The sequence below is a fragment of the Etheostoma cragini genome, chromosome 6 (assembly GCF_013103735.1).
Source record: "Etheostoma cragini isolate CJK2018 chromosome 6, CSU_Ecrag_1.0, whole genome shotgun sequence".
NCBI lineage: Eukaryota > Metazoa > Chordata > Actinopteri > Perciformes > Percidae > Etheostoma > Etheostoma cragini.
The window spans coordinates 27207305-27220333 of NC_048412.1; the positions used below are offsets into that span (position 1 = coordinate 27207305).

At 42.7% G+C, this 13029-nt stretch overlaps 1 protein-coding gene across 3 annotated transcripts in view; it reads left to right on the forward strand.

Moving 5' to 3' along the window:
• bbs9 (Bardet-Biedl syndrome 9) overlaps positions 1 to 13029 on the forward strand; it is a 155021-nt gene that overhangs the window by 74304 nt on the left and 67688 nt on the right. For all 3 annotated transcript variants that reach the window (XM_034874432.1, XM_034874433.1, XM_034874434.1), the window contains one exon: positions 10893 to 11075. In XM_034874432.1, the coding sequence (XP_034730323.1) occupies positions 10893 to 11075 (183 nt within the window). The remainder of the gene's footprint in view (positions 1 to 10892; positions 11076 to 13029) is intronic.

Genomic DNA, 13029 nt, shown 5'->3' on the forward strand with positions numbered 1-13029 from the left:
GAGACATATTCATCATGGATTGAGGGAGGGAGGGTGAGTGATGGAGGGAGGGAGGGTGAGTGATGGAGGGAGGGCGGGTCTCTCACACACGACCTATCAGCGGAGAATAAAGCTCTTTGTTCGTGACCGTGTGAACACGCGTGTCAAAGAAAAGCAGAAGGCCTCTCTCGCAGCCTCGGCGTCCCAGAGAAAACACAAGAGTTAAGCCGGCTCTTTGAATGAGCGGGACAGCCTCATAAATCACGTCGCCGTGTTTGAGCAGCCGTCCGTACCGCTGAACGATGGCCTGTTAAAGCATCTCTGACAGCTTTGATTGGGGAGTCGGTTAAAAAAGGGAGGCTTTGACTTTATTTTTCTTACCAAAGAAACCCCAGACACCTTCTCACTTCTTGTATTTTTACATTGTAGACGTTAAGCTCACACTCATCTGGATCACCTTGAAGTGAGTGGACCGGTAGAATAAGCATCAACTTCTGGATCTCCAACATCCATCATTCCTGTTCAAAGAACCTCTGGAGGGTCATGGAATCTGATAGATATTCCCGATAGGGATTGTCAGTGTGTTTTGATGAGGTGTATTTGGTCTATACAGCCTTTTCCTTCAACCTGTGTCGTTCTCCTTCTTCCTGCGATATCTTACATCTCCCGAAAAACGCTGCAACAAGAAATCCTCCCCTGCATTGCAGCTTTACTTCGAGGGTTTCCTGTAATCTGTTATTCTCTGTTGTATTTATCTTTTAAGAGAGAATTGTCACTGCAAATGTGTCCTTTGCCAAAGTGTGCATTTGGAAACCGTTCCAATGTTTAAATGGACTGCAGCTGCATATTTATGTCTGTGACAATATACAGTGTAAAGGATAGGGTTTTTATACTCTTTAAAAAAGGTCTTTATCTGCCTCGATCACATGCAGATCAACCTGGGAGATAATTGAAGCCAAACCAGGAAAACCACTGCTTGCAGCTGTAGTGGATTCTGGTGTATTTCCTGCTATTGCTGAACAACTTGCACAAAGGTAGCTTAAGAAAGAAGACTTTACCTTTTTTAATTCTCTGTCAAGTGACAAAAAGTTGACATTTCTTTGGATGTTTAATGATCTAAAAACAAACAAACAACTGGAGGTAAAATGACAATTACATTTAACATCACATTAGCTTGTAGTGATTGGTTATTAATGACTTTGAGCTGTCTGACGCAGGATAGAGTGTAGATCTGAAGATGAAGTTGTGTTTTTTAGCTTGCTGAGTTCCAGAGCTTTCCACAGCAGACGATAAACCATCTAAGATGGGGTCGGGTTGAGTTGCCACATCCTATCACCTAATCCCCCACTTCTCCTCTCCCTCAACACTCCAGTGAGACTTGAGTAAGCAACAACCTCTTTTTTCCAATTATGTAACTGTCTCCATGTTATTCTCCGTCTCCCTTTCTTTCTCCACTTACCTTCTCTACCCGCCTTTTCAGTCAGTCAGTCGCTCTCTCTCCTTTTGTCTCTCTTTCTCTGTTCTATCTCCTCCTGTCTCGTGCCCTCTCCTCTCGTCTTATCAGTGAGTGTAGACGGACAGTGTTATCAGTGTTTTGACCACAGACAATAGTGGTTGCTGTCTGTCTGTCTGTCTGCCTATCTGTCTATCAGGGAGAGAAGATGCTGATCACTCCGACTCCACCGCCTGCCGCTTGTTTACGTCCCAACTTACCATCTCGTACCTCTCTGTCTCTTTCAATTCACTTCAGCTTGCTGCGTTGGAATGAAATGGATCAAGCTAAATGCTCTACTGCCACGGTCTCTTTTACCACTTATTTGAAAGCTGCTAATTTTTCAAGTCCAGTGAAGCATCTGCACTTATTAGAGAACATCTGTAGAGAATTTATCTGCCCATTATCTCTTACAATATGTCTAACATGCAATACCACACAACTATGAGAATATGTAACCTGTTAACCTGTCGATATCTCATCCTGTTTCTTAGCATTCGCTTGAATATTTTAGAGACTTCTAAGGTGAACTCCACCGAATTGTCACACCAAAGTATATGTCTTGAGTACTACTGCATATGTGAAAAAGCAGGTTTTTGAAGAAGAATGCTTGGAGAAACAATATCTCTGGTTTTGTTGCGTTGATTTTTCTCTAACTCTCGTTCCTAAGTCCGACAATGTTGCAGGAGTTCAACAACAGAATCGCACAGAATCAAGATTCTTGTATCTCTAAAATGAACACAGATGACTGGAGAGACAAACACGGGGAGGAAAAGGCAGAGATGTGTTCTGGAGAAGAACTGAACACGTTGTATGTTTGGCATCTCTGTTCTCTGCGTGTGTTGTGTAGTCTGATAGTGTAAGCTAGTGTCTGATGAGTTTTACTGTTTAGGTTAACTCCCTGCAACCCATCATACGCCCCTGCAGAGAGAGAGTGTGTGTGTGTGTGTGTGTGTGCGTGCTTGTGCTTGTGTGTTTCTGTTTCTGCAGGTTATTGGCAGCAAACATCAGGATGTACCACAGCTGAAAGGAACTTAAACAAGACACATATTTAGATATTTAGGCCTCGCCACTTGAGTTTCTTTGCGTGCGTGCGTGCGTGCGTGCGTGCGTGCGTGCGTTACTTAGTGGAACAGGGAATCTGTTGCAGTGCTTTCATTACTGAAGAAATGTGTACCTGTGTAAGTAAAAGCACATTTATTAGTGTGTGTGTGTGTGTGTGTGTGAGTGTGTGTGTGTTAGTCATCCTAGACCAGGAAACGGGCTCTGTGATTTCAGCCGTTGTTAAACTGAGACTCTAATTGGCTCTTTAATTAAGACACGGAAACACACACACACACAGCCACCTATAGCACATTCATTTGACCCTAACATGGACCTTTTCTACTGTTGTCTTTAATTCGTTCACTTCTCTTATTCCTTCTCTCTTCCCGGATGCTACTGCAAATCTGTTTCAATCCATATCCTTCTCTCTTTTTCCTTCTTTCTCCCTCTGTTTGTATTCGTCCTAAAACTTGATATTTACTATATATATATATATATTAATTTCCTTTCTCCTTTATGTTTCTTTCTGTCTTTCTTTCTTTCTTTCTTTCCTTCCCTCTCTCTCTTACTCTTTTTCCCGTCCCGTCATCCTCCAGGGAGCGAGGGAAGTGTTTTGCCACATTGCTTTCTGCCAAACAGACTGCTGCCATTTTCCACTGACACAGATAGTACAACACTGCGTGTGTGCATGCGTGCGTGTGTGCGTGTGTGCGTGTGTGTGCGTGTGTGTGTGTGTGTTGTGTGCGGATACCCATGTGTTTTCATATGGCTCTGTGTGTGTGGCTTGGAGTTCATCCATGCTGCTTGCCGTGGCTAACTGAGCAGGAAACATCTAATCTGTCGGCTCGTTGGAGCAAACGCAAACACACACACACACACACACACACACACACACACACACTCACACTCTAAGCTTTGTTTCGCGCCTGTGTCATTTTAACCGTGGATAAAACGCCATGTTGACTTTTACTACTTTACTTTCACTTGACAGGAGCTCATTAATGTTTAGTCTGCACTCTGTCTCTCTTCTCCACTGATGTTTGTTGCTCAGAACACAGTTTCAATACGTCATCTAATCAAAATACACCCACAAAAACAAATTAAGATTCTTCTTCATTCACCTCTTTTATTGCCAAAAGTCTATCAGGAGAACTACCTTCATAATAATCGAGTCCTCTTTATCCGAGACCATGACAAGACTGATTAAAAATGCGGTCGATTCCAAGACGAGACCTTCAAAAAGTTGTCTCAAGACTAGCCTGTAATAATTATTATAATTGTCTAATTGCCAATATTTTGTATTCAATAATCTTTGTTTAACCGCAATTAATTGCTAACATTGGCTAAGGTCTTAACAACTGGTAGTTCTTGATCGCTGATGATCTCTGAGCTTACTACTGAACATCTGCTTATGTTTTTTGACACTATTAACACTATGATGAACTAAACCGGGCACTTTATAGGTCATTAATATAACGACCAATTTGACACAATGTTCTTACATTCAGCAATTTTAGTTACTTATGTTTTAATTTTTGTACGTGAGAATTTAGACAATTAGAATTCCAATAATTGAAAAAATAGCATTTTAACACTGTTTTTTAATATCTAAATAAATGTAGTGTTGTACTTTTAAAAATAAATAAACAACAAAGCAATCCAGCTTCCCTGGCAATTACACCGAAATAATAACATTATTAACATGAATAATAATACTTATGATAAGCATGATAAGATCTGGTGAATAAATGTTGATTAAAACTAAAAATACCAATAACGGGCCGTTTTGTCTGATGCTGACGCCATTTGGTCTGAAGATGACAGAGGTTTTTCTGAGACTCAGTGACTCTAACACCTGAATTTGAGATCTGAGGATGTCCGAAAGTGAACACCGTACGGGATCTGGCACAACCGCCTCCGATTGGCCAACACTACGATTCTGTTATCCCTTTCCTTGACGGGTTATTAAACCGGTTTCAAACCCTTTGCACATGTAATTTTTTTTTTTTTAGATTTTATGATATCTGAGATGAAATTTCACTGGATTTGTCTTAAATCGCCAATTGTTCATGCAACAAAATCACAAGGGTGGGTATAGTTAATATATATATATATCTCCGGTCTCGATCTTACTACAACACACAAGCACAGGTGAGAAAATACAAAAAAATACAATACAATCTATTAATGTTGGTTTGAGTAATACATCCAAAGGTTGGAAGGCTTATCAGACCCTAAAACATCCCACAGCAGTATGTAAAGCTGTCACAAAGGATTCTACCTCTCTGGAAAGTTACTCCAGCAGAAATCATTTTATCCCCTGTCTAGACAGTCATGAGGTTAACAGTAGAACAATGCCTTTTATGTTCCAAAGTTATCTTTTTGGAGGACTTTTTATTTATCTGGACTACCTTGTGTTTTTGTTGCTGGAGCCGTCTGCGTCATGCTCCTGCTGCGTTAACACAGTTGAACTAAACGAGGAGGCTGCGTTTTAGAAGCTGAACCTATCACAGCAGTCAAACACACTGTGGTCCTGGGTGGTGCTTCAGCTATTACCACAATCTGGTTATTGAATCCTTTTATTCATTGCAACTTTGATTTTTGAGCCATGTGAGAGACACATGTGAACACACAGCAAAAAACTCTCACCTCCAACTCCCCCCCCCCCCCCCCCCCCCCCCCCCCCCCCCCCCCCCAAGTTTTTAGCCTTTTCTGCCTTTTGATCGGTTCTACTACGAGCTTCTTGTTCTAGCTACCAAACCTCATGCAGTCAATTAGATTAAATGACGTGATATTAACCACAGCAGTTAACATTGTGTGTGTGTGTGTGTGTGTGTGTGTGTGTGTGTGTTATGTTTGTTTAATCATGCGTTCCTATAGATAAGGCTGAGCATGATTTTGTTTGTCTTTTTCAGTACATTTCTTGCGGCTTTGGTGCGTGTCTGTGCATTTGAGCGTGAATTTGAGCTTTTTGTGAGTGAGGTTTGTAGCTCCAGGAATAATGTCAAATGTTAGTTGTCATTAGTAGCTGTTGCATACAGGATGAAGGGAAAGAGAGAGATAAAAGGTCATATTTTAATCCCCCGATTTGCTGAGATGTACACCAGGATTAAAGTGTGTAAGACGCAGCGAGATGACCCTTTTATTTATGTTGAATAGGATCCTGACTTTATTACAGACACGTCAGGAGGTCACAATCCCAGCAGCTTCTACTGCAGGTTGTTTAAGGTCACCAACAGTTCAGCTGCTTTCTGCACACTTGGGTTCCCAAATGTGCATGTTGTTATACACTGTGTGTGTGTGTGTGTGTGTGTGTCCGCCAATGTGCAAGCGGTTCACATATGTGTGCATGTTCTGGTTTTGTGTGTGTGTGTGTGTCCAGGCTAAATGTGTCTTTGTGTTCTCTCAGCTGGCATCAATCAGAGTGTGTGTGTGTGTGTGGTTGGGTGTGTGTGTGTGTGTGTGTGTGTGTGTGTGTGTGTGTGTGTGTGTGTAGAGCTGCGCTGCTGCCAACAATGAAGCCCTTCTCTGGACCTGGAGCCTTTTTATCAATACACACACACACACACGACCACAACCACCCTCCCCTCGGGGTCTCTGAAAGTGTGTGTGTGTGTGTGTGTTTCATGCTAGATGAGGATGTAAAGAATGAATGGACATGTAGGAGTTCTGTAGCCTGGGAAAACCCTGACAAACTTCTGGTAAATTAGAGATTTGCTCTGTAAGTCCGTCTGGCCTGGATCCCATTCAAGCCCATTTCCAAATTTTCCAAACCGAGGCACCAATGACAACCGTTGAGGCGGTCTTCAGCGACAGCGAGCAGCTTTTTGTTTTACATTTAACATGAAAGCCACCGAAGCGCAGCAACCTGTTGATGCCGCTGCCGCTGCTTCGTCACCCAACTCGTTGGTCTGATTGGTTGAAGGGCTTTCCAATTGCGCCCAGAGGCATTTGAGCGGAGTTTGTTGATACGCCCCTTTGGAAATGAGCCTGAATGAACCTTCACCAGACCCACTCTGTTACAACTGAGAAGGGTCGGGTGTCAACCAGGCTACGAGTTCTGAGTTTTATGCCCCTGTTTCAGGTAATGTTTCTGTCTTTTTGAGAACCAGGTATACTAAGAGTCACATTTTGGGCGAATGCCTGGGTATTGACCGAAATGTGTTGTAATAGTGTTGCCATTATGATACCTGAGTTTTCAGTACAGATACCACAATGATGACGTATGATGTGGGATATAACCTTTTTTTTAATTCAAAAACATGCTAAAATCCTCAATTCATACTTTGCACTTGACATCACAATACTAGCTGGCGGGCATGAACATCAGTCTCCTAGCAATGAAACCTAGTAAGATAATCATCCTGCTAGGACGTCGCCAGTTTTACTTAAGTTGATGTTTTGAGGTGAAAAAGACATGCCAGGTAGTTGTTGTGCAATTGGATGCACTAACCATAAACGTATCTAACAGACTCCGACACGCACACAAGCTGTACAGACGCAAAGACACACAGACATAGACATGCTGCAGACACACACACACACACACACACACACACACAAACACACACACACAGTAGGAGGAGGGCATAGTTAAGTTTTAATAGCATTGAGAAGAAATAATAAATAGCATCAAACGGGTTCCACAGACCCGATCACCACACGAAGGTTAAGGTGGAAATGGTCATGCGGTTCCTCTTGTCAGTTCACAAACATAACAAAAAAATAGTAACTCTTATCGTAAATTTTTACAAAAGCAGACCGCTACAATTGACTGACACACACACATACATACACACACACACACACACACACACACATACATACATACATACATACACACACACACACACACACACACACACACATTGTTAAAACCATATGCTGGATGCTTTATTAGTCTTTGTACATGGGTTTAGTTAATGATTGGGATATAATCACATTTTAGCGTAGGTAGGGTGTGTACGTATTCAGATGAAAACTTCATCACACGACAGAACAGACTCTGTGTTAAAATACTTTGCCCCAACGAAAAATACTATGAAGTCAGAAAGGTTTCCTAATTTTGGTCATGAAGTATTTGATGACAATGTGAAGCAGTCAGGACAATAATCTAAGCATTCAATACCAACTTTTAATACTGAATGCTATAGCCACTGTTTGATCTGTCCAGGTTTAATGAAATGCAGCCATGTTTCATCCTCACCTTTTTTTAAAGGTGGAGGATGAAGACTTTTTTAAAAGGGTTGGACATTTATTGTTGTAGTCAAGGTTAGATTTAGGGGCTAGGGGATGAATTAGGTTTATACGTATAGAAGTAGAATAAAAAAAGCCTTTATTTGTGTGTGTGTGTGTGCGTGTACACACCTTCTTTGCAAGGTGTGAGTGACAAAGCACAAATAGATGACCTCTGCCATGACTTTTTACAATTACCATGGAAACCAAGTGAACGGGGGTTCAAGCTCTGACTGTTAACATCTTTGCGTGCAAGTCTGACAGAAGGCACTCATTCTCACGTACATACATTTGTAGTTTAGTGTTACACAAATCAAAACGGCTTATTTTGGCAATTGTTGCCTAACCCTGACAGACACACACACACACACACACATACAAACACAAAAACACACACACATACACACACACACACTTCACTTAAGAGTCTTCCATCTCTGTTTTTGCAGTATCAAATGGCGAGCGCTGAATCCATTTGTCAAACAAACTGCAGGCGTGCGTTGGCGCTCGGGCCTGCAGATCACTCATTTATCTGAACACACACTCGTCCATTAGTCCCAGATCTGCTTTCACCTCTTCTTTCTCTCTCTCTCCGTCCGTTCATCTCTCCTCCTCCTCCTCCTTCTCCCGTTTCCCTCCTCCTCCTCGTCCTGCTTGTCCTTTCTTGTTGTCCTCGTCACCATCCGTCTGGACCTGTCATCACTCTTTCGCACCGCTCCACTCATCTCCACTCCTCCGTTGTTGTAATGATGGAGGGATGGTGGGATTGACCCCTTGCTGAAGGTCAGAGTTCACCTGGTTGCACCACACCTTTATTCATGCATTCACTCGCTCTCTGTTAAACAGTTCTGAGCTGTGTGCCTAAGTGAAACCCAGACGAACTTAAGCTCCACTTGTGCTGCTTTTCCTCGTTTTTTTATTCCAAAGCCAGTATTCAGTTCCTGTTTGCTCTTCTCCATCTTTCTGAACTCTGCAGTTTTGGGGAAAACACGCGATAGGAGCATGCAGATGAGGTAGAAGTTGACCAAGTGCGAGGGCAAGTCATCCGAGCAGAGGTGTATTGCGAGCAGTTGATGTGTGTTTGGTCCTTTTAATTCAGTTCAATTCTTTGAGTTGAGAAAGAAGCAAATCTGTTAAACTGGACAACCTGGAAATAGGATTGTCAGTCCTTTTATCAAGAGAGTGGTTGTGAGACCAGACCAAACCGGTCTGATCTGTTTAATCTTAAAACTATTGGAAACAATTGTAAAACTAAAGTGATTATGGGTAGAAAGACATGGATTCATGTCCTCCTCCTTGGAAACCCAATCATAACACAATGACATCTAGACTGATGTTCATTTTCTATATACTTTAATAATGTATTTAATAAGGTATTGATAAAAGTGTTAAAAATAATTAGAAGGAATATTTCACTAAAAATATTTAGAGTAGCAAAGCCTGTAGTCTTGAAAGCTGGCTCTCAATCATGTCCATGGAAGCTTCTCAATCCACTCTTACAACATCATTCACTTACTTCCCTGATGCCGTCTTGTATTTTGAGTCTGTTGCAGGCCTTTAGTCTCCCTACAGCTCAGCTAATTTGACTTATTTTGTGTCCCACCTGCTCATAGCTCCAGACCCGTGCTAGAAGTAGTTTAATTTACTGATTTATTAGCAAAGCAATGATGTTTTCAAAGCACACTGAGGTGACGGGTCAACAGCTGAGAGGTGAATTATGCTGCGGTTTCCTATGGATGTTTCTATAAAGTTGAACCCATACTCCGAGCTGATTGGAAACCTCCCCTTTCTCGCTTTGCGCGCTCAGAGAATTTTGCCCCCAAATGAGAGAGAGAGACATCGTGGCTTGTAGACAAGCGAAGCATGGCAGTTGGTCAAGGCCACAGGTGTGCTTACATTCAATTTCACTTCCAAACAAAGTGGTTTAGATGATCTGGCTTAACTGTTGGTTTGTTTTCTTCATGTTTCCAGATCCAAGCAATTAACTTGGTGTGTACAATGTTAGGATAACGCATGAAAATGATGATTTAAATCAAAATAGCACCTGTGATGTGGTTTAGTGAAATGAACCTTAAACATAGTGTGTAAAGTAGTGTGAACAATGATTTTTGTTGTGGTACATCTATTTCTTCCTGCTCCCATTTTGTGTTTTGACCTTGCATCCGCAGAGAACTTGATATTCCCAAACATTAGTTTCACTTTTTTATTGAAATGTGTAATGAGTCTTGAGGTCTTAATGTCACAGTAGGAAATCCAGTGTTGAACTCTGGTCTCCGGTGACCACACGTTTTAAAAACATGTTTTTATGACAGTAATGGAGGAGCTGTGGACTTGATGCTCATGAAACTGTTTACACAGGTTGTGCAGTCGGTCTCTGAGTCTTGTGGGATAAATGGGTGTGTTGTAGACGTCCAGAACCTCAGAACCATAGGAGGATTCATGATTTGTTAGACACTGTATTTCCAATAGGGGGGTGTATTTTGTTGGTAATATCTCTAGTGATGAATGCCTCCTTTTTATTAAATGAGGGAGCATGTTCCATGTTTCTTTCAGTCTTTAATCAGTGAAATGGCGTGCAGCAAATGTTCTTTAGTTCTCACGCTTCATTTTCAAGGCTGCAAAGAGATGGTCAACACAACATGGTCGACACAACACGTTTAGGTTTGGCTTCTCAACTTTGGCTCTTACTATTGAGAACACCTGTTTCGTCAGAACAAAGTGGTACAAGAGCAGTGAACAGCTGTCCTCCTTCTGCAAAGGGGGACTTCCCCTGGCTTTAAATCACTATTAATTACCATCTGTATACTCGTATATTAGAGCGTGTGTGGCGGCGCTTTCACTAGCTGTGGCTCAGAGGCTCTGTAAATTCTCTAAACTGTATTTCGTTGCATTGTACCTGTACATGTGTAATGACAATAAAGTTGAATCTAATCTAATCTAATCTAAGATGCTGTAATTCTCCTCTCAAGAACAAGTGTCGGCACTTTCATTCAGTTATTCTCTACGTTGAGAGGAAATTGTTTTGTTGCAAATGAATTATCAAGCTCAGCTTACAAGAAGATATGTCCCAAAAGTCCTCAGAATAATGACATTGTTTCTATGCGATCAGTGTGAGACATTCACTGACTCCTTCCTCCCCCAGGTGATGGCGCTGGCGGAGGCTGCGGAGGAAAACCGCGCACAGCTGGAGGAGGCGTTTGTCCGCCTGCGGAGCGCGACGCACCTCCTGGTGCTGCTGCTGTCGCTGTCGCAGGGCCTGACCCCCGACCAGACGGCCATCCTGGAGGCCACGCTGCTGCCGCTGCTGCAGGACACGCCACAGCTGGTACACACACACACACACTCAGACACACACACACACACACACACACACACACACACACACACACACACACACACACAGGAGGCCGTTGAGATGATTGTGTCTGTCCATCCATCTGCAGCATGATCCGTGAAGGCAGCTTCACGGATTAAACACACATCTTTTAAAATCCATTAAGTACTTCTGATACCTGAGGAATACACGCACACACGCACGCACGCACGCACACACACACACACACACACACACACACACATTCTCAATCGCACACTGACTTTCCGCCACTCAACACTCACCTGTCACATGTTGGACAACGTTGATCTCATGCACCCGTGACCGCACACATGCACCTATGTTGTACTGCTAACTCCTGAACCCATATGGGTTACTCTGCGCCTGGTGTGTGTGTGTGTGTGTGTGTGTGTGTGTGTGTGTTTGAGAGACAGACAATGCACACAAAAAATTACACAGAGGTCAAGGTCACAATAGGCCTCTGTGTGAATGGATGACATATTTGTTCTTTAATCAGCATCTGAGTCATACCGTGTGCGTGTGCGCGTGCTGCAGGGGACTCAGCACCGTATAAACAGCCGTGTTGACAGACCTCCTCCACCACAAAAGATTTCTCACCCCATAGAGACTCTGAGAGTGTGTTTGTGTGTTTGCGTTTTAGTTTTTCCATAGCTGTGATCAATCCCCTCAACCTCTCATTACCACTAAGTCTATTTCCATCCTCCTCTGACAGCCTACACACACACACACACACACACACACACACAAACATCTTCTCTTTATAAACAACAGTACATAAAATATCTTTTTACAGTGTTCACACACACACACACACCTACATACACTGTAGACCGGAATATGTTTGGAAGGTCAGTTGTTGAGCCTCAGGGGACTGTGTATATAAGTGCGCGTGTGTGTGTGTGTGTGTGTGTGTGTGTGTGTTATTTTAAATGTGATTAATGGCATTAAGTGAATTTGCAGTAATCAGGGTCACGTCCACAACATTAAAACAAACAGGTGCATTCATGACTTATTTAAGAAAACACAACACACTTTCCAATACAGTGCCATGACTACATATTTAGAGGCATTGTGACGCAGTTTATTTTCATCATTCAACCTTTCATCAGGTTTTGTTTTTCTTTTACTCTATTTATCAAATGATATTTCTGGTTCATTATAACTAGAACTAAGAATGTATCATTGAAGCCAAAAGTCTCTCTCTTAAGGAATCACTTGTGTCCTAAAGTGAATGCTTGTTGTGTTAGAATCGATGCGCCTCTTCACACTCTTCATCCCAACCTTCGGCCTTTCCTGTGACCACTCAGGTGAGGTCATTCCAGGTGAATGCAGTTCCTACTCTCAGAGAGTGTCCGATCACTGGAATAAATCCCAGGAATGTCATGGACAAGAATAAATCCCCAGAAGAGGACGGAGGGAGGAAAAGCTGGATTAAAGGAGAATAGAGATAGGTTTAAAGGGAGGAGGGAGACAGAGAGAGAAGGTTTAACTAAAGGCAGATTTTTGGTTTTGCGGAGGCTCCACGCAGAGCTTTTGCCGTAGCCCATGTAAGTGGACTGAGGTTTATACTTGTGAGTTGGTGTGTAGAGCCATAGTGGGAGAAACCGAGAGTCTCCACTGTTCTTTCTGGCCACAGTGGGAAATCTGTTGCAGGAAATTTCATTTAATTGTTTATGGAGAAGGAGAACCCGGAAATGAGTAGGGGGAAATAAAACGCTACCAAGCAACGGCCATGTGGCGTGTGTCACCTCAACGTGTAGTTACATTTTTTTAAGAGGTGAACATCAGGCTACAATGTAGTGTCTGGCGTAGGGTCCGGCTTAAGGTACGGTGTAGGGTATGGCAGAGGGTCCGGCTCAGGGTACAGCGAAGGGTATGGTGTAGGGAAGCGTAGGGTCCGGCTCAGGGTACAGCGAAGGGTATG